At 45.4% G+C, this 23102-nt stretch overlaps 1 protein-coding gene across 1 annotated transcript in view; it reads left to right on the top strand.

The window, feature by feature from the left end:
- Window positions 1-23102, top strand: part of LOC115078661 (mucin-5AC-like) — a 272470-nt gene that overhangs the window by 135148 nt on the left and 114220 nt on the right. Inside the window, exon 4 of the mRNA XM_029581615.1 lies at window positions 11429-11568. Within this exon, the coding sequence (XP_029437475.1) occupies window positions 11429-11568 (140 nt within the window). The remainder of the gene's footprint in view (window positions 1-11428; window positions 11569-23102) is intronic.

Here is a 23102-nt window from a genome sequence, read left to right as displayed (position 1 = left end):
GGCTATCCGCTCCTCGGAGGGCCTTTCACCTGGAATCCAGCCTGCCTTTCTCCTAAGGCCTCCTTCAGGACTTCTGCTTACTTCCTGTCGCTGTGAGTACCACTTCTGGATCACTGTTCTGATTGCTACATGGGAATCCTCGTCTGTGTCTCCCGCCCTGCGGACCATTGCCGTGAAGACTCCTTTCCGGGTTCCCCCCCCCCTGCTTTGCGGATCTGTGCCGTGTATCATCTCAGGAACCCCGCTCTGTGGATCACTATTGTGTTTTTCCATCAAGGAACCTCCCTGCATTTCTCCACAGAACATATAGAAAGACATGGTTTAATGGAACAAAGTCAGCATGGCTTTACCCAAGGCAAGTCTTGCCTCACAAATCTGCTTCACTTTTTTGAAGGAGTTAATAAAGATGTGGATAAAGGTGAACCTATAGATGTAGTGTATTTGGATTTTCAGAAGGCATTTGACAAAGTTCCTCATGAGAGGCTTCTAGGAAAAGTAAAAAGTCATGGGATAGGTGGTGATGTCCTTTCGTGGATTGCAAATTGGCTAAAAGACAGGAAACAGAGAGTAGGATTAAATGGACAATTTTCTCAGTGGAAGGGAGTGGGCAGTGGAGTGCCTCAGGGATCTGTATTGAGACCCTTACTTTTCAGTATATTTATAAATGATCTGGAAAGAAATACGGCGAGTGAGATAATCAAATTTGCAGATGATACAAAATTTTTCAGAGTAGTTAAATCACAAGCAGATTGTGATAAATTTAAGAAGACATTGTGAGACTGGAAAATTGGGCATCAAAATGGCAGATGAAATTTAATGTGGATAAGTGCAAGGTGATGCATATAGGGAAAAATTACCCATGTTATAGTTACACAATGTTAGGTTCCATATTAGGTGCTACAACCCAAGAAAGAAATCTAGGCATCATAGTGGATAACACATTGAAATTGTCAGTTCAGTGTGCTGCGGCAGTCAAAACAGCAAACAGAATGTTGGGAGTTATTAGAAAGGGAATGGTGAATAAAACGGAAAATGTCATAATGCCTCTGTATCGCTCCATGGTGAGACCGCACCTTGAATACTGTGTACAATTCTGGTCGTCGCATCTCAAAAAAGACATAATTGCGATGGAGAAGGTACAGAGAAGGGCTACCAAAATAAGGGGAATGAAACAGCTCCCCTATGAGGAAAGACTAAAGAGGTTAGGACTTTTCAGTTTGGAGAAGAGACGGCTGAGGGGGGATATGATAGAGGTGTTTAAAATCATGAGAGGTCTGGAATGGGTAGATGTGAATCGGTTATTTACTCTTTCGGATAATAGAAAGACTAAGGGGCACTCCATGAAGTTAGCATGTGGCACATTTAAAACTAATCAGAGAAAGTTCTTTTTTACTTGACACACAATTAAACTCTGGAATTTGTTGCCAGAGGATGTGGTTAGTGCAGTTAGTATAGCTGTGTTTAAAAAAGGATTGGATAAGTTCTTGGAGGAGAAGTCCATTACCTGCTATTAAGTTGACTTAGAAAATAGCCACTGCTATTACTAGCAACGGTAACATGGAATAGACTTAGTTTTTGGGTACTTGCCAGGTTCTTATGGCCTGGATTGGCCACTGTTGGAAACAGGATGCTGGGCTTGATGGACCCTTGGTCTGATCCAGTATGGCATGTTCTTAGTATGTTACAGTGACTGTATTTCCCGGCACCCCCGCTCCTCTGGTAGTGCTGCTTCCTCCTTTGACTCTTGTCTCAAGCAAGACTGATGTCAGCAGTGTGGTGCCGTTCCGTGGCTCACCTCCAGTGGTCACCCTCTTCATCTCCACCTCTACGTCTGCTGTATTCCAATTCCACAGCCGAGGCTCCTCCTCCAGATGGTGAGACCCAGCAGGGCTCCTCCTCCTGGGTGGTTCCACCTCTCACCTCTGCCAAAGGGTCCACTCACTTACTTATCCTAACAATTGTGAGTAGAGTATGATGAAGCAAACATCATTCCAAAATACCCCTTTTCTAGTTTTTCAAGCTCATTTGACAACATGTGGGTTTCCTGGAGGAAAGCTATATGGACTTCTTGCTAATGTTGTATTATATGAGTTCTTTTAAATTTAGGGAAACTATCTTGAATCTAGATAAAATCATCTTCAATAGCCCAAAAGTATTATAATAGCTTTCCAGAAAAGATCTCAATAATCAATTGAAATACTATAATATACAATTTTGAAAAATCCCATTGTCTACCAGTAAATACATAATATTTGCTGCTGTGTCTTAGTTGAAATTTGAACCCCCTTTTTTGATGCAACAGAATAACCTATAACAATTGTACCTCAACCCCCAACAGCAAGAAAAAAAGCCCCATGAACCCCCATTTTCCTTAAGTCCCCCTTCCCACCAACAAGCATCATTCCAATACTTTTGCTAACATTTCACATCTAAACATCAAAAGTATCCTTTTTGTCACCTACAGTAATAACCCTCAACATTTGCAGAAATCCCTTAACAGCTCAGATCTTCTGCAGACATTGCTAGAAATAATTAAACTTAAAATCTATAAAAAGTAAATAACTTCTGCCATGGTTCAGTTTTGTCCCTGGAGCCTCCAAAGTTCTCCCAGCTTGAACCAATCTTTTTCAATAAAACTTGATATAATAGCATTATCTCTATAGGCAATCTGTTCCAGATTCTGCTGCCAATGAGAAAGAAGTGGGGAGAACTTCAGTGGAGAGAACTGGATAAGTTTTGCACAATAACATCAGATTCTAGTGCCTGCAAAGGCTCAGGGCACCACTATAGAGTGTCTCCCTTTTCAATCAAGTGAAAAGTAGCAAACAGAACACAGGTTTTTTTTTCCCCATAGAGCTATCTTTAAAAGTTCTGCTGGGTTCAGCCTCCCCATTCTCGCAGAACCCAGTTATCATTTAATGGCAAAATTCTGTCAGCATTTTGCAACTTTCTAGGCTTTGGCTTCGAGGGGGTTTGAGCCTGAAGTCTCACTTTTGTTCCTGTTTACTCTGAGGTGTCCATCAGCTCAAGCTTTTCCTCTCTTTCGGTCAGTAACTTGACCTCTATCGACTCTGGTTGTTCTCCATACTCTCCTTCCTCACCTAGGCTACCTCCGGGAGGCCATGGCCATGCCCCTTCTTGCCTGGTTGCTTCCTGGTTTTGCTCCTAGATGTCTTCTCAAAGGCTAGACTCCTTAGGAAATGTAGTCTTGAGAGGTTTTAGGGACTTCCTGGGAATCCTGATTTTTTTTTTTGTGCCCTGCCTATAGCTTCCCATGGCTTTCTGTGGGAGTCAGCTGTCTCCCAAGTGGGTTCCTCTTTTCTAACCTCTCCTGGATCATCACAGTACCCCAATGTGAAGCACGCATAGAGGTAATGTGGGGCTGTCATGATGGCAGGGCATCCAGTTGCAACAAGACTAAATGACTCATTGCCTGTTCATTCTGGTGGCCTGGTTATGAAAGGGTAGGACTATGCCATCTATCAACTGCTGTCTCTGGGCTGAACCAACCTTTCTCGCATATCAACCTCTAGGTCCACCTAAGTCCTGACAGCCCTGGCACCCAAAGACTCAACCCGCGGGGAATGAGGGCTGGTATAGGTGAAGCTCCAGCGGCCTCTACCTTCAGCCCACTCCACCTGCCGATGGTGGGGACCTGTAGGTCCTTACCTACAGGTTGCGACAACCCCACCTCAGCCCAAGGGTCCGCCTTCAATGCAACAATCATCTTAATCTGTGGGTACTTGCCAGGTTCTTGTAGCCTGGTTTGGCCACTGTTGGAAACAGGGTGCTGGGCTTGATGGACCCTTGGTCTGACCCAGTATGGCAATTTCTTATGTTCTTATGTTGGTGACGGTGGTGAAGAGAGCCAGAAATGAAGTGTGAGAAAGAGTCAGAGGTGTGATGGAATAGTGGTAGATGTGTGTGTATATGTGTGTATGTGTAAGAGAGACATACAAATTTAGAGATTGGGAGAAGGAAAGATTTAAGAAAGAGAAAGAAGGGTGATAGAGGGTTGGTGTGTGAGAGTCATAAGGAGTGATGGAGAGCATGTATGATAGAGAGCAAGAGAGGATATTGGGGAAGAAAGAGAGGGAATATGCAAAGGGATGGCTGGGGTGAGAGTGAATTAGAGAGAGGATGATGGGGAGAAGTATGAGTGGGGATAATTTAGGGTAAGGAAGTCAGAGGGAATGATAAAGTGAGGCAGACAAACTGGAGGGGATGGGAGAATGTGAGAGATGAGTAAATCTTTTCAGATTTAGAAAGGGTGAGAAAGTCAGTGGAGGTTGATAGGGAATTGTGTGAGAGGGGTAGCTGTTGGGGGGGGGGGGGGGGGGAAGGATGCCAGATAGGAAGTTGGTGGGCGAGTAATCTAGTGAGGAAGATGAAAGGTGAGAGGAGCAATGGAGGGGAGTGTTGTGGAAGTGAAGTGCTGGGACAGGGAGAACTGCAGGGGAGGAGTGAGGGAGAAGGTGGGATGTGATTGAGGTGTAAGAGGACAGAGAAACTAAAATGATACTGATGTAAGGGAGAGATTTACAGCAGAGAAGATATAAATGAAGGAAAGATAGTTGTCGGGGAGGGCAGGAAGCCAGGAGAGAGGGAGATAAAAGTAAAATGGAAAGGAGAATCAGAAAAAGGAATTAGAAGAAGACAGAGAAGAGGACAAGATGGCCGCCAGACAGGATGCGGAGGAAGCAGGCTCGTGGCATCCCTTTTCTTATTAAACATACCTATTGGAAAATGCCCCATACTTAAAAGGAAGGGGAAAGTCAGGAGAGCAACATTGAGCTTACCCAAGATGGAACCATTCCAGAGACGCATCGAGGGCTTCCTCCCAGGAGCAACTTCAAAGCCGGATGGGCTGGTCGCTGGGGGGATGACAGAGGAGCGGATGCCTTCCCCCCCCCCCCCCCGACCCTCGATGTGACTCTGAGCCCAGGCGAGCCGACCAGACCGATGAACCATGTACAGGCTGAAATGTCTTCTGTAACACCTGAAGTCCAGAGAGGAATACATCGGGAGCTTCTGGAGGTAGACGGGCTGGAAGCCGGGACCGGGGTGGAAGGAGGGAGAACCCCAGGAAGTGGAGGCAGTCAAGCTGTGCAGGAGTCTGGCCCTTCAGGAGAAGGGAGCCAGATGAAGGCCGCGAAGACAACTGCACTTGGTAACCTCAGGACAACTGCACTCGGTAACCTCACTGGAATTGAGAGAAGGCCAGCCAGACACGGGAACTGTGAGTATTAACCTTGGCCAGCCTGAGAAAATAACTTTAGGAAATGTGTGGTCTGCTTTGAAAGCAATTAAAATAACTGAAATCCTTAGCACAAACAACCATGGAGGCCAAAAATCAAACCATGATTAATAATAGTTTGATTGGGACATTTAACTTAAAGATTGAAAACCATGAAGAGAGAATATCTAAAGTTGAGATTTTACAACAAATTTTCTTAAGTCAGTTATGGCACTAGAGAGAAACAACTTAAGAATTTTAAACTTAAGGATAATAAACTTTCCAGTCATTAGAAGGATTTCACCGCAGAATTATTCAAAGCTTACATAAAACAGGTTTTGAAAATACCTGAAACGGAGTTACCTGTTTGTACTGCAATGCATATGCTTAGTAGTGTTAGGAATTTTTAGTAACAGAGGTTAAAAAAATCCTAATTTTAAAAAAATGACTTGTACAAAATAGCAGATATAATTGTGTGCAGGTATTTTTCTTTAGACACTTTTCAAAACACTGCAGCCAGAATACCAACTGGAAAAGGAAGGAGGAACCATATAACAGAAACCCTAGTGGAATTACATTGGCTACCCATACAACACAGAATAAAATACAAAGCCTTATGTACCATTCATAAGCTAATACATGATGAAAAATCGGACTGGCTAAACACAGCATTACGAGTACACATCCCACACAGAAACCTTCGATCAGCAAATAAAGCACTATTGACCATTCCTTCAGTAAAAACAGCAAGACTAACCCAAGTGAGAGAAAGGGCCTTATTATTAGCTGGCCCCTAATTTTGGAACACAATGCCAACAGAGATCAGATTACAAAGAGATCTCAAAACATTCAAGAAAAGTTTAAAAACATGGCTTTTTAAACAAGCATTTTATAAAGAGACGGGAAATTAGAAAACATTCAGGAAGAGGCAGAAGAGCACTGATACACAACAATTAGTAACGTGCAGTAGAAGAATCCATGAACTCTACATCACTATAAACATAATTGTAACACTATGAATAGTGAATTTTACCCATAAACAGTACCTTCCTGGTACACCCGGTCATGACCTACGTCACTAAACAATTATTTGTCTTTAATGATTTATTGTAACCGAACCTTTCACGGCACCTGTTAGAATGTACGATAGTACAATTTCCTAGCGTGTAGCCAGATGGACTCAGAACAAATGGGTATAGTGTGCTCGTGCTAGCAGTTGGAGACGGATCTGACGTCAGCACGGGTACATATACCCCCACAGGAAGTGAAGCAACTCAGTAATTTCCGTCTCCAAAGCAATTTGGAGCACCGTCACGCTCGCTGAGCGTGTTTTCCAAATCTACTTTCTACTTTCTAAAATTTCTAAGAAGATTACCAGAAGACGAGCCCCGCACTCCTGCGGTGATACCCTCGGGTCCCTCCCCCAGTTGAGTTTCCCGAGGTGATTTCCGTGGTCCCTCGGAGGTCTAGGCCTCGGTCCGGTGGCCAAATCGCGGCAGGGATCTAGCCCCCGAGTGAGAAGGGCTCGGGCGCGGCTGAGAGGCACCTCGGTCCCGATCCGTTCGCGGTGAGGACTTAGCCCCGAGCGTGACGAGTTTGGCGGCTTAGAGGCAGCGGGTGCACTTCCTCGAGCGCAGCGGTGAAGGTACTCACCCTCTCCCCCCGCAGCCGGAGACCGCCCGGGTTGCAGCCGGGAAGTGCCGAAGATCAGGTAAGGCGTACATCTCTTACTTTTGCTGGTCTCCGTGGCGCGAGGATTGGCGGCGTTGCCTGCATATACGGCACGCCGAGGAGGTCGCCATTTTGTCTGCCTTGTTCAGGTATTAAGCGCACACGGCTAGGCGCACAGGGTTGAGCGCATGGTGGTAAGCTGCACACTGATAGGTGCCCGTCGATTGGCGCACAGTGCAAGTCTTGCGCAGAGCGATAATATAGTATCCAGCGTATATGTTCTAAGCGTACGTTCTTACGTTCGTTCACGCATAGTATTTGCATTGTTGAGCGCATATTCTTGAGCGTCTATTGTCAAGCGCATATTCTTGAGCGTACATTGTCGAGTGCATATTCTTGAGTGCCTCTTATCGGGCGCTTATTGTTGAGCGCATAATATTGAGCGCATATTATTGAACGCACATTATCACCCGCATATTATCGGGCGTATGTGATTAAGCGCATATTATTGGAAACATATTTTTGTGCGCATCTTGTCCGGCGCCCTTGTTAGCCATTGCTCAGCACGCATATCACATAAGCGCCGGCGCACTGCATTCGCGAGACGCGATGGAGCAATTAAGCACCCCGGCGTCTCCAGAGGTGGCACCTCCTGATTCCGGCATGAAAGCTCTAGCCCTCTGCTCAGCATGCCACCTTAGCGTCATGCAGAGCGAGGAGGCAGACTCCCTTGGTGCCCAATGTGAAGAGGCCATGGGAGCCCCGGGCCAGGGCCGGTCTCAACCAAGGTTTACCGACAGTTCCTCAGGAGTCACCCCGGATCTCGCGGGCCGTCCTGAACAACCAGGCATCCTGGGGGACCTGGTTCCCCGCCGGCTAGAGACTGCTTCCATTTCCTGGGTGGACTTATTTAAAGGGATCCACGCCTTTGTACAGATGCAGTCGGCTGCCCGCCCAGGCCCCGCTGCCCCTGCCCCGGGACCCTCTCGTCTTTATCGCTGGCACCCGCCACCAGGCAGCCCTGCTCAGGGGGATCCTGATGTCTCGGAGGATGAGTCCAAGCTCCCCGAGGAGGGGGAACTTCCCTCGGGGATGGAGCCATATCGAACCATGAGACGTTTCTTTCCCAAGGAGGATCTCTCGGACCTGGTTTCCCAGTGCCTGACGGAATTGGCTATTCCTGGCCCCAGCACCCCGGGGGAACCCAATCAGAACCCTCTGCTGGAGGGCCTTCGTCCGACGACCCAACATTTCCCCTTCCTGCAAGCAGCACAACAGCTGATCGATCTGGAGTGGAATGCGCCGGAGGCCTCATTCAAAAGGGGTCGGGCCTTGTCTGGCATGTATCCCCTGGATCCGGCGATCAAGGACATGCTGGCGTGCCCCAAGGTGGACGCCATTGTTAGCGCTGTGGTCAAGCGCACCACCATTCCAGTGGACGGTGGGGCAACCCTCAAGGATGCTCATGACCGACACCTGGACGCCATCCTGAAACAAACCTTTGAGGTGGCAGCTATGTCTCTGCGGATCGCAACTTGCTGCACAGTGGTGACGTGTTCCTGTTTGTCGCAGGCCAGGAACAACGCCCCGGCAGCGGACATGGAGTCAGCTCTCTCGTTCCTCACGGATGCCGCCTCCGACCTAGTCCGTTCGACAGCCAAAGGGGTATCATCCTCAGTAGCAGCCAGGAGGCAGCTCTGGATACGGAACTGATCAGCTGATGCTCCTTCCAAGACACGCCTCACCAGAATGCCCTTCAAGGGTTCTCTTCTGTTCGGCAGCGACCTAGACAAACTAGCCAGCACATGGGGCACCTCTCCATTGCCCCGATTGCCAGAAGATAGGTCAAGGAGGAACCAGCGCCCCTTTCCGAGGCCATCCAGAGGTAGAGGCTCCCAACGCTTCACTCCCTATCGGAGTCGCTACCAGGCACCTCGTCCTCAGGCCAGGAACCAGTCCTTTCGGAACAAGCAGCACAAGGGGAGCTGGCTCAGGGTCAGGTCCCGGCTGCACCTCGCAATGAGAATCAGCCGATCCATCCGGGGGACGAAGCCATAGGGGGCAGGTTAACCCTCTTCTACCCCAGATGGGTCGAGATTACGTTGGACCAGTGGGTCCTCGCCATCATCCGAGAGGGGTATTACCTGGACTTTCATCGCATCCCTCCGGACAGGTTTGTGGAATCTTCGTGTCCAGTCCAAAAGAGGGCGGCATTAGAAGCTACCCTGGCGAGGCTCCTGTCCTTGAAAGCCATAATCCCAGTACCTGCATGGGAAATGAATTCTGGGCATTATTCCATCTATTTCATGGTACCCAAGAAAGAGGGCACTTTCCGACCCGTTCTGGACCTCAAGTCAGTCAACCGATACTTTAAGGTCCCGAGTTTTCACATGGAAACTCTGCACTCTGTCAAGACCGCAGTACAGCCAGGGGAATTCCTCATGGCCCTGGACTTGCCGGAAGCCTACCTGCATATCCCGATCCATCGGGATCATCAGAGCTACCTACGCTTCAAGGTTCTGGACCGGCACTTCCAATTCCGGGCCTTGCCCTTTGGGTTAGCCACGGCGCCGCAGACCTTCACGAAGGTGATCGTAGTGATAGCAGTGGTCTCAGACGGGAAGGAATCCTCGTCCATCCCTACCTAGACGATTGCTGTCCAGATACCTGGAAATGACAGAAGCAGTACGAAAGACGGACCATCTGTTCGTCCTTCACAGCGGGAAGAAGCAAGGGGAAGCGGCCTCTCGGCCCACAATCGCCCGCTGGATCAAAGAAGTTATCAGAGTGGCCTATGTAGAGTCCGAGAAGCCAGTGCCTCTACAGGTCAAGGCTCATTCTACCAGAGCGCAGGCGGCCTCTTGGGCAGAATCGAGGATGCTGTCGCCCGCAGAGATATGTAAGGCGGCGACATTTATTTATTTATTTATTTATTTATTTATTTATTTTAAAGGTTTTATATACCGACATTCATCAATGATATCACATCGGTTCACAGCGTAACATAAAACTAGTGCCTGTAGCGGCGCTTTACATCGAACAAGTTTAACATAATACAATTAGAACATATTGAAACATAATAACTAGATAGTAAAGGGAAAGGTGGGGGAAATAAAGAATTAAACTAAAATTAAAATAACATGTTTACAAAAGGGTAAAAGAAGATAAAAGGGGGGGGGGGGGGGGAAAGTGACAGCAGAAAAAAAGTTAGATTAATAAATTATTGTAGGGAAAAGTGACAGAGGAATTATTGAAGGGAAAAGTGACAGAAGAATAAAGGTAGATGAAAATTATTGTAGGCAAAAATTGCAAGTATATACAATATGTACAATAATAGGGATTAACATAATTTAACATATGTGCAGGGTAAGGGGTGAAGGTAAGGAGAAGGGAGGGGAGAAGGGGTAGGAGAGGGGGTAGTGTGACATAAAAGGGAGAGAGGGGAGGTGGGTGTATGCTTTTAGTGGTAAGCCAGGTCGAAGGGGGAACAGAGATGAGGGGAACATAGATGAGAGCAAGGAGAATTTATGTGTATGCTTTGGTAAAGAGGACATGGTCCTCCCTCCATACCTTCTCCAGATTTTACCGTCTGGACGTCCAGGCCAGGGAGGACACAGCATTTGCGAGGGCAGTCCTACGCGGTCCTCAGGCAGCCTGCCGCCCAGTCCGGGAGTAGTTTTTGTACATCCCATTTGTTCTGAGTCCATCTGGCTACACGCTAGGAAATGTTGAGATTACTTACCTGATAATCTCCTTTTCCTTGGTGTAGACAGATGGACTCAGCATCCCACCCGGCTGCCGGTATACAGGGGTTTCACCAGGTGCCGGTATACAGGGGTTTCACCAGGTGTCGACGCCTTCCGGTTGGGAGCGCTGGCGGTCTCCAGCTTCTATCAATTGGTCAGGGGAATCCTGTTTCATTAATTAATTGATCGGTCAGTACACATATATCCATAACAGCTTTTGCAAGGAAGATTACTGAGTTGCTTCACTTCCTGTGGGGGGTATATGTACCCGTGCTGATGTCAGATCCGTCTCCAACTGCTAGCACGAGCACACTATACCCATTTGTTCTGAGTCCATCTGTCTACACTAAGGAAAAGGAGATTAGCACGAGCACACTATACCCATTTGTTCTGAGTCCATCTGTCTACACTAAGGAAAAGGAGATTAGCACGAGCACACTATACCCATTTGTTCTGAGTCCATCTGTCTACACTAAGGAAAAGGAGATTATCAGGTAAGTAATCTCAACATTTCCCTACATTCATTTATGTGCCAGCATGTAAACTGTTGCGATGGTAGATAACTTAGTGACGGTATAGAAAAGATTTTAAATAAATAAAAAGTAAAAGCATATAGGTATTCTCACTTTGAAAAGTTGTGCAAAGTCCCATGTGTAAAAATGCCCGCAGACTTTGCAAATATTTGGCTGGTCTGAAAACTACTGCAAAGCAAATAGGGTGACGGAAGGAGGTGTTTCTCCCGGTCTATAAATAAACAATATGTGTTTATTTTCAGGAAGACCAGTAAGCACCCCAGTATTACAGAAGCTGGAGATGGTCCTGATGGACTGGAACCTGTGTAAGGTCTGGCTATGGACGATAACGAAGAACATGATGTGTGCAGGTTATGAGGAAGGAACACGCGATGCCTGCCAGGTCACACTTTAATTATAGTAATGTCATATGCTTGTGTTTCTGTGATTCCTTTAGGGCTTTTACTTAAGAACACAAGATGTGCCAAGCTGAGTCAGAGCTTTGGTCCATCAAGCCCCATATCCTGGCTCCAAGTCACATGAAAACTTATCCGACAGTTCCTAATAGACAGTCTCCCTAGGCCAGTGCTTCTCAATGTGTTTATTTTAGGCCACACTTTCAGTTTGCTTGATCATCATGGTACACTAAACTAAATTTTACAATGTTATATATTAATTATTGATGGTTATTGGTCATGTGATTATGAAAATGCCAGGAAATATATTTTTAGCTAAACTGAATAGTCTAAAAGCATAATTAGACAAGTGTAAAACTTTTTGTAAGATGGGTATCATGGGAGGATTGGTGGCAATGTATGATTCTTTAAATATTTTCATGATTTTAGCTTCATTCCCAAGTTAGCTTCCTGGCTATATTTTTTCTCTTTTTTAAATTGTTTATAAAATGTGTTGCTACATTGCCCTACAGTTCTCCACTTCCTTTTGATGTTTACATTTTTAACAGCAGTCTTTGGAAACTCCAGGCCACTGCACCTAGTCTTTTTGTTCCAAATATAGGAGTGAATTTTAAAAGGTTTGCTTTCATTGAAAGGGCCATATATGCGAGCATATGGGCCATGCATGATCAATGTGAATTTTAAAAGCCACAAATTACATGCGAAGTTGGGACATGTCTGGTGCATTCTGGGGTAGGACCAAAATTTACGTATGGAATTCGCTATTTTTAATCTGGCTGCAGTGAGCTGCGGGCTGTTAGCCGTGCATGTTTATTTTTGCTCTTAAGAATATAAGAAAATGCCATACTGGGTCAGACCAAGGGTCCATCAAGCCCAGCATCCTGTTTCCAACAGTGGCCAATCCAGGCCATAAGAACCTGGCAAGTACCCAAACACTAAGTCTATTCCATGTTACCATTGCTAGTAATAGCAGTGGCTGTTTTCTAAGTCAACTTAGGGGTAGATTTTAAAAGAAGCGCGATCAGCCTACTTTTGCTTGCGCATCAGACTCAAGCAAAAGTACGCTGGATTTTAGTAGATACGCGCGGAGCCGCGCGTATCCACTAAAATCCTGGATCGGCGCGCGCAAGGCTATCGATTTTGTATAGCCTGCGCGCGCCGAGCCGCACTGCCTCCCCCCGTTCCCTCCAAGGCCGCTCCGAAATCGGAGCGGCCTCGGAGGGAACTTTCCTTTGCCCTCCCCTCACCTTACCCTCCCTTCCCCTACCTAACCCACCCACCCGGCCCTGTCTACACCCCCCCCTTACCTTTGTCGGGGGATTTACGCCTCCCGGAGGGAGACGTAAATCCCCGCGCGCCAGCGGGCCTGCTGCGCGCAGGGCCGCGACCTGGGGGCGGGTACGGAGGGCGCGGCCACGCCCCCGGGCCGTAGCCACGCCCCCGTACCCGCCCCCAAAACGCTGCCGACACGCCCCCGGAACGCCGCGACGACCGGGCCCGCCCCCCGACACGCCCCCCTCCGAGAACCCCGGGACTTACGCGAGTCCCGGGGCTCTGCGCGCGCCGGGAGGCCTATGTAAAATAGGCTTCCCGGCGCGCAGGGCCCTGCTCGCGTAAATCCGCCCGGTTTTGGGCGGATTTACGCGAGCAGGGCTCTGAAAATCCGCCCCTTAATTAATAGCAGGTAATGGACTTCTCCTCCAAGAGCTTATCCAATCCTTTTTTAAACACAGTTACACTAACTGCACTAACCACATCCTCTGGCAACAAATTCCAGAGTTTAATTGTGTGTTGAGTGAAGAAGAACTTTCTCCAATTAGTTTTAAATGTCACATGCTAATTTCATGGGGTGCCCCCTAGTCTTTCTACTATGCGAAAGAGTAAATAACCGATTCACATCTACCCGTTCTAAACCTCTCATGATTTTAAACATCTCTATCATATCCCCCCTCAGCCGTCTCTTCTCCAAGCTGAAAAGTCCTAACCTCTTTAGTCTTTCCTCATAGGGGAGCTGTTCCTATACTAGTTGCTGCCGCTGAGATGACCTAGTGTAAGTCTGCAGAAATCTCTGTTTAGCCCTAAAATGATTGGGTGAGGGGTCTCAGTCAACTGGGGGGTGTGCAGGCTGAAGAAACAGAGAGGTCTGGATAAGTTTGAGATGGAATGGGTAAACTGGTAGATTAATTGGTAAAACTGAGCATGTTTTAAAATCTGCTACATTTGCATGCATTAAACCCAACAAAATCTTAAGGATGATACGGAAAATTCATTTGCTTGAGTAACTGCTTTAAATTAGGAGCACACATATACGTGGCAGGCATATTTTAAATATGTGCGCAACTGCTTGCACAATTTAAAATTCCAGCATATGAGTACTTGGGTACCCATACATGCGTGTATGGGGGCCCACGCGCTCGTTTTAAAGTTACCGTCCCTGTGAATGAGATGAGTGAATGCAAGATTAAATTTTATTTTACTTTTTTTTTTTTATTTATGCAATTTTTAATTATACAAGACATTACATCTTAACAGAAAAATAATAAAAGATATGAGAGTATCTCCATATTATCAAAGAAACTATTTTAACATGTACCATACATACATTACATATTTACTCTCAATCTTTAAATTCTAGTCCTCAAAATAAGGAGGATCCATCTCTCAACCTAAAGAAAATATTTATCAGAAAATAGCAATAGTCACAAAAACAGCCATTATATAATGAGATTAGCAAGGATATTATGCCTAGGGATTCCCATCAAGTACAGCAGGTTGTATTTTCCCAAGCAAGAACTGGGTAAGTTGGGGAGGATCATAAAAAACATAAGATTTAGTTTGATATTTAATCATGCATTTGCATGGAAACTTAAGGAAAAATACTCCCCCAATTTGTTGAACTTGTGTATGCATTAACAAGAACTGTCTTCTTTTCTTTTGAGTCTGCCTGGCTACGTCTGGAAATATTTTAACCTTGTAGTGCAGGAACTGCTCGATTCTGACAGAAATACAGTTTTAATAACCATTCTTTGTCCGGTTCTAAAGTTAAAGTTACAATTAAAGTAGCGGGTACAGCCATCTCTGTATCAGAGGTCTCCAGCAATGCAGACACATCTAAAGTAGGCTCACTCACTGGTATTAATGGTGTAAACACCTCATCTTCAACCTGATTTCCACGCTGATTCTCAGGAGCCTTTTTAAACTGTGGTAAATAATATATTTTTGAAACCGGAGGAATCACATTTTCTGGAACCTTCAATACCTCTACCAGGTACCTCTTGAACATCTCCCTGGGAGGAATTAATGGCAATTTTGGAAAGTTTATCAATCTGAGGTTCCTGTTTCTTACGGAATTCTCTAGCGCTTCTATCCTCGTATTCAAATTTATATTTTCCTTTATTAATGCTGTTTGCGTCTGTTGTACAGAGTTGGATTGAACCCTTACCGATATTAATTGTTGTTCACATTCAGTTGTCACATTAGATATCTCGGTCATTTTACTCTCCAGGTCCCCACATTTCAAGGTTAAGATAGAAACTTGCTGAGTTATCAAAGTTTTCAATTCCAAAATAGCATCCCAGATGTTCTCCAAAGTGAAGACAGAAGGCCTTGTTATTGAAGTTAAAACTGAAATCCCACCAAATTGCTTGGGAACAGTACCTTTGCTGACTAGACCAGGTTCCTTCGGTCTAGCTCCTTGCTCGATATCCTGCCGATGGCCCAGGGTGTATCCTGGGCTCTCCACTGCCAATGCCGCCGGTATGGACCCTTCTGTAAACGCCCCAACTGCCGCGTGGGCCGTCGGCGTTCCCTCCACGGTTGCTCCTGGCGAGAGCAGGATTTTCGGGTGGCAATCTCTCTTCGGGGCTCAAAGACTAAATTGAGCCAGGGAGAGAGGGGAGCTCTAATTCCCCTCCCCCTCCCTCCAGCGGCTGAGGCCCCAATATCGGGCTGCTTCGCAGAATGTGCGTGTCCATCGGGCCAGTCAAGGTAGCAAAAGCGGGGTACTGCAGGGAAGTTCCCAGCTCGAGGTTTCCTTTTCCTTCCCATTGAGGAGAAAACAAATAGGTAATTCTTTTAGGAATTCAGCCCGACGGTGTTCACACTGCTGACTATGCGTGCGCCATCTTGGATCCTCCCCTGAATCCACCTATTTTACATTTTTTTAAAGACAATTAAATTTTCAGTGTATGCAAGATGTGTGAATGAATAATAGCCAGGATTGAAACATAAGAACATGCCATACTGGATCATACCAAGGGTCCATCAAGCCCAGCATCCTGTTTCCAACAGTGGCCAATCCAGGCCATAAGAACCTGGCAAGAACCCAAAAACTAAGTCTATCCCATGTTACTGTTACTAGTAATAGCAGTGGCTATTTTCTAAGTCAACTTAATTAATAGCAGGTAATGGACTTCTCCAAGAACTTATCCAATCCTTTTTTAAACCCAGCTACATTATCTGAATGAACCACATCCCCTGGTAAAAATTCCAGAGTTTAATTGTGCGTTGAGTGACGAAGAACTTTCTCCGATTCGTTTTAAATGTGCCACATGCTAACTTCATGGAGTGCCCCCTAGTCCTTCTATTATCCGATAGAGTAAATAACCGATTCACCGTTCTAGACCTCTCATGATTTTAAACACCTCTATCATATCCCCCCTCAGCTGTCTCTTCTCCAAATTGAACAATCCTAACCTCTTTAGTCTTTCCTCACAGGGCAACCATAATTGTACACAGTATTCAAGGTGCGGTCTCACCATGGAGTGATACAGAGGCATTATGACATTTTACGTTTTATTCACCATTCCTGTTGCGCCAGAGGTGGACCCTTGGGCTGAGGTGGGGTTGATGCTATCCCACCGTCTGCAGGTAGAGAGGGCTGATGGACGGAGACCGGCTGGTGCTTCACCAATACCAGCCCTCGTTCCTCGCGGGTTGAGCTGTTGGGTGCTGGGGCTGGCTGGACTTAGGTGGCCTCCGTCAGTGGTTGTCGATCGGTGAATCGAGGTCAGCCCAGAGGCAGCAACTAGTATAGGTATCAGTCTCTACTGGACGAGGCGGAGTCCTGGAGACCCAGGTGCCAATAGAAACACAGTCAGACAGAGGGTGCCCGAGCAAAAGCAGGCTGAAGCCTGAATGAACCATGTCTAGGACAAAGGCTGAAGAGGCGTCTATAAGCAAGCTGGGATCAGGGCTGGTGGCAATCTGGAATCAGTGGTAAGCAAGGCTGAAGTCTAGATGAGAAGAGAGTCAAAAGGATGGTCAGATGAAGCAGAAGTCCAGGGCTGGAGAGAGGCATGGAATAGTCAGACAGTGCAGAGGTCTGGGGCTGGAGAGAGACAACTGAGTAGTCAGGTGATGCAGAGGTCCAGGGCTGGAGAGAGGAAACTGAGTAGTCAGGTAATGCAGAAGTCAAAGTCCGAGGAAGCAATCCAAAGGTAGAAGGGTTCAGGAACTTGGAGAATCGCCAGGAGGCAATAGGGAACGAGGGAACCTATTGCAAAGGTAAACTCTGACTGCCAGAGCTTGCCTTAAGTAGGTCCTGGTAGATGACGTCACCAGGACGGGCTGGCAGCCTCAGCACGCCGCGGCCCCTTTAAATCTAGCTGGGGAGCTTGCGCACGCCTACAGACCCCAGAAGGAGGAAGCAGCCGGTGGCGGTGTGTGTGCCGCGAAGCAGGACCATGAAGACAGTGGCAACGGCATTTCCACCATGCCACGATGTCTAGGGTTGCCAGGAGGAGGGCAGCATAGGAGGCTCTCCCTCCACATCGTGGAGGGGCCCACACTAGCTCCTGAGACAGCGGTAGGAGGTGAGGAAGGCCAGCCACAGGTTCCGTGGCTGGCCGACGTAACAATTCCCTTTCTAATAATTCCCAATATTCTGTTTGCTTTTTTTGACTGCCGCAGCACACTGAACCAACTATTTCAATGTGTTATCCATTATGACGCCTACATCTCTTTCTTGGGTGGTAGCTCCTAACATGGAAGCTAACATTGTGTAACTATAGCATGGGTTATTTTTCCCTATATGCATCACCTTGCACTTATCCACATTAAATTTCATCTGCCATTTTGATGCCCAATTTTCCAGTCTCACAAGGTCTTCCTGCAATTTATCACAATCCACTTGTGATTTAACTACTCTTAACTTTCAGAAAAAAACTCAAGACGTGGCTCTTTCACCAAGCCTTCTCTGATCTCCCAGACAATCACTAGTTGCCCTTATTCTCACCTGGACGATGGTCTTTTATCTTCCTGAACGATGGACTCTGGCACTTCCAGGTTAAAGCACATTAAGCTTTAACCCGTATTCTCTATTGTATTATTTTTATAATTACTACCTGCCTTTACCTTCTTTCCAGCTATTTAAGCTTCCAAGTTTTTTACTCCTTGTTAAATGTAACTTTGCCTTATTCACCTCTATTGTTAATTACTTTAGTTGTCGCTTCAGTTATACCCTTGTTCAATATAAACCGATCCGATATGGTTATTACTATGAAGGTCGGTATAAAAAAGTATTAAATAAATAAATAAATAAATACTCTGAATACTTTTGCATCATCTGCAAATTTGATTACCTCACTTGTCGTATTCCTTTCTAGATCATTTATAAATATATTGAAAAGCACAAAACAGATCCCTGAGGCACTCCACTGCCCACTCCCCTCCAGTGAGAAAATTGTCCATTTAATCCTGCTCTGTGTTTCCTGTACTTTAGCCCGTTTGTAATCCACAAAAGGACATGGCCACCTATCCCATGACTTTTTACTTTTCCTTGAAGCCTCTCATGAGGAACTTTGTCAAACGCCTTCTGAAAATCCAAATACACTACATCTACCGGTTCACCTTTATCCACATGTTTATTAACCCCTTCAAAAAACTGAAGCAGATTTGTGAGGCAAGACTTGCCTTGGGTAAAGCTGACTTTATTCCATTAAACCATGCCTTTCTATTTGTTTGGTGATTCTGATCTTTAGAACACTTTCGACTATTTTCCTGGCACTGGGGTTACATTAGCCACCCTCCAGTCTTCAGGTACAATGGATGATTTTAATGATAGGTTAATGATAGGTTACACATTTTTACTAATAGGTCTGAAATTTCATTTTTCAGTTCCTTCAGAACCCTGGGGTGTATACTATCCAGTCCAGGTGATTTACTACTCTTCAGTTTGTCAATCAGGCCTATCACATCTTCTAGGTTCACCGTGATTTGGTTCAGTCCATCTGAATCATTACCCATGAAAACCTTCTCTGATACGAGTATCTCCCCAACATCCTCTTCAGTAAACACCGAAGCAAAGAAATCATTTAATCTTTCCACGATGGCCTTATCTTCTCTAAGTGCCTCTTTAACCCCTCGATCATCTAACAGTCCAACTGACTCCCTCACAGGCTTTCTACTTCGGATATATTTTAAAAAGTTTTTACTGTGACTTTTTGCCTCTACGGCCAACTTCTTTTCAAATTCTCTCTGAGCCTGTCTTATCAACTTGCCAATGCTTATGCTTTATCCTATATTCTTCTGTTGGATCCTTCTTCCAATTTGCTTACTGTCCCCTTCCCAGTCATTAATTCAAATTTGATCATATTATGATCACTATTGCCAGGTGTTACCCCACTACTGTTACCACTACAAATCCTGTGCTCCACTGAGAATTAGATCTAAAATTGCTCCCTCTCTCGTCAGCTCCTGAACCAATTGCTCCATAAAACTGTCATTTATTCCATTCAGGAACTTTATCTCTCCAGCATGTCCCGATGATACATTTACCCATTCAATATTGGGGTAATAGAAATCTAATATTGAGCAGAAGCAAACCTTGCACATAAGCAAGTACATAGGAACACTGGTGCAAGTAGAGAGATACAGTTCCATTCGATCAGTAAACTATATTTTTATTGTGAACATTCATAATACATTCACTGTGGCAACTCCGTTAGTGTAACAGCAAGGAGCTTAAAGTCCCCCGACACGGTCCCGTGTTTCGTGGTGGCTGCATCGGGAGGGACCAGATGATATTCAAAATCTGAAATAAAATGTGAGTTGTTCAGCTCTTCCACACAGTGTGATGATGTATGCTTTAACTGTATTCTCCCTTTCTCTACCATAGGAAGGTCTATTGTGAACATGATCAAACGCCATTGGTCAGCCCTGTCCCTCACTGATTTAATGCATGGTCCCCTACGTTTCACCTTTAAAAGAGCTACAAATTTGAGAGACCGGCTTGTGCACACATCGCTGGCGCCTGTACAAAACTTACTTCGGACTAGGGGCCAACACAGCCCCTGTGGCCGATGCACGATGTGCAGCCACACTGAGACGTCTACAGTTTTCAAACACCCTGGGTCAGGACGTGTGTTAAATCTACATTCCCAGTCAGATTGTTGCACAAAAGGAGTAATTTACATGATTACATGCCCTTGCTCATTGGTCTATGTGGGGAAAACCTCATGCATGATTAAGACACGAATTATAGAACACTGTTCTAATATCAGATTATCTAGGATTGATGAACCTTTAGTGGCTCATTGGATACATGCCGGACACTCCATCGCTGACCTCTCCTTCCAGGTATTGGAGGTGGTCTCGCCGTCCCCGCGGGGAGGAGATTTCGCCTGTATGCTAGGCCGGAGGGAGCAGCGATGGATCTTTATCCTCAACTCAGTTTCCCCCCACGGTCTTAATAAGGATATTGAGTGGTATCTGTTTTATTAGCAATTCTGTCTAATATGTTAATATGATCACAGGTGTTCTTCTGTCATTCCCAGTATCTTGCGAGAGTTTGTTCTTTCGTGCCATTTTGAGTGCTTTAAATATGAGTTGAAATCAGCGGGCGCTCGCGCTCCTGATGGTCTTGTATAAGGTATGTGAACTATTACTATGATATACATATGGCAGCCGTTTGTTCCGTTCCTGATTACTCACATTTTCAGATTTTGAATATCAAATAATATAGCCAATTCCACATGCCCCCTACAAGCCAAACTCATCTCCTCACAAAACAACAACAAAAAGAAACCTTGGTACTCCCACGAACTAAAAAACCTCAAACAACAACTTCGAAAATCCGAAAAGATTTGGCGCCATGACCCATCTCATAAACATTTGGCACAATTCAAATCCTCCCTACACCTGTATAAAGAAAAACTTAACAATACAAAACGAGATTTCTTCGCTAACAAAATACACCAATTCCAATACAATCCTAAAGTGCTATATGAGTACGTTAACTCTCTTACCAAGTCAGCAGCTTCTGACGTCCCAGATGACGTAGCCAAATCTAAATGTAAAGAACTTGCCACATTTTTCCAAACCAAAATAGACAAGTTGATATCCAGGTTCACCAATGCATCATCCACTCCCACCCAACAATCTGAACCCATCTGCAACCAAATTAAGACTAGAAATAACACTAATATTCTATCTTCTCTATCATGCACTTCTACACTAGAAATAGAAATTCTCATTAAAAAAGCCAAACCCTCCACCCATCCAACTGACACAATACCCACCAAACATCTCCTCGCAATACCTAACCTCATTGCTAAACCCTTAACTAACATCATCAACCTGTCCATTAACTCAGGAAAGGTACCTGTCCCCCTTAAACAAGCAATCGTCAAACCTATTCTAAAAAAGCCTAAACTAGACCCCTCTGATCTAGCCAATTACCGCCCCATTTCCAATCTCCCTTTCATATCCAAACTCCTTGAAAAAACCGTTAACAAACAACTTACCGACTATCTCGATGACAACCACATCCTTGCACCTTCTCAGTACGGTTTTCGAAAATCTCATAGCACCGAGACTCTTTTACTCTCTCTGTCAGATCATATACTCAAAGGCTTTGAGAAAGGACAATCTTATATCCTTGCCTTTCTTGATATCTCCTCTGCATTTGATACCATCAGCCATTCCATTCTCCTACAGCGATTAACTGAAATTGGCATCACAGGTGTTGCTCTCAATTGGTTCAATTCCTACCTTAGTAACAGAGATTTCAAAATTCAGTTAGGAAATCATATCTCCAAGGCCATACCCCTCAAGCAAGGTGTCCCACAAGGTTCATCCCTCTCCTCAACCCTTTTCAATATCTACATCTTACCCCTCTGTTACCTCCTTTCTAGCCTCAACCTCCCTCACTATATATACGCTGACGACGTACAGTTGCTCATCCCCATTACCGACTCTCTTTCAAAAACCATGGATATCTGGAAAGATACCCTTCAATCCATAAACAATCTCCTATCTTCCATCCACTTAGCCCTCAATACCACTAAAACTGAAATTATGCTTATCTCACCCCAAAACCAACTGAACCCCTCTCTTCTTTCACACATCCCATTTGCTCAACAAGTCCGAGATCTGGGTATCATTCTCGATGGCCACCTCACACTGAAGAAATTCATCAGTAGTATAATAAAAGATGGATTTTTTAAACTTCACACCCTTAAAAAACTTAAACCTCTACTTCATCCCCCTGACTTCCGTACGGTTCTACAAACCATTATCTTTGCCAAAATCGACTATTGTAATTCCCTTCTCCTCGGACTCCCCAACAATGCCATCCACCCCCTTCAAATACTACAAAATACAACAGCCCGGATTTTGACCAACACTCACAGACACGACCACATCACACCGGTCCTAAAAGATCTACATTGGCTTCCCATAGCCTCCCGTATACAATATAAGGCTCTCTCACTCGTTCATAAGGCCTTGTTCAATCCTGAAATGAATTGGTTCAATGACACCCTCCGATTTCACCAAGCCAATAAACCCACTAGACACATTCATCTCGCCACCATGCCCACCACCTCACCCAAACTTTACAAATTAACCTCCATGAGAGCCCGTGCATTATCTATCGCCGGGCCTATTCTCTGGAACACAATGCCAGTTGAACTTCGCCAAGAAGAATGCTCAAAAACCTTCAAGCGCAAGCTCAAGACCTGGCTCTTCACCAAAGCATATACTTAAAGTCCCCGTGCTCTCATCTACACCCTCCCTTCTCTGTCCCCCTTGACTTGGTTTTTCACTATAAGCGGGTGAGCCCCCGCTTGAACCGGCTTCTACCTAAGCTTACACCATTCCTCTTCTCCCTCCCTCCTGTGTTACCCTTCCCCCCTCCATTCCCTACCTCTCCCCCTCCCCTTCTCACCTCACCTCTCCCCTTCCCTGAACTCTTGTTATTTTATATTATTCCCTATAATTGTACATTTTGTATATACCTGCAATCTTCGCTTACAATAATTTACTAATCTAATTTTATTCTTCTGTCACTTCTTCCCCCCTTTTTTCTCTGCTTTTACTATCTTGTAATCATGTTATTCTAATTTTAGTTTAATGTTTTATTTCCCCTTCCTTTCCTCTTGCTCTAGTTATTATGTTCCAATATTTTTTAATTGTATTATGTTAAACCTGTTCGATGTAAAGCGCCGTCACTGGCACTAGTTTCTTGTTACGCTGTGAACCGATGTGATATCTTTGATGAATGTCGGTATATAAAACCGTT

The sequence above is a fragment of the Rhinatrema bivittatum genome, chromosome 16 (genome assembly GCF_901001135.1).
Source record: "Rhinatrema bivittatum chromosome 16, aRhiBiv1.1, whole genome shotgun sequence".
NCBI lineage: Eukaryota > Metazoa > Chordata > Amphibia > Gymnophiona > Rhinatrematidae > Rhinatrema > Rhinatrema bivittatum.
This window is presented reverse-complemented; position numbering and strand designations above follow the sequence as displayed.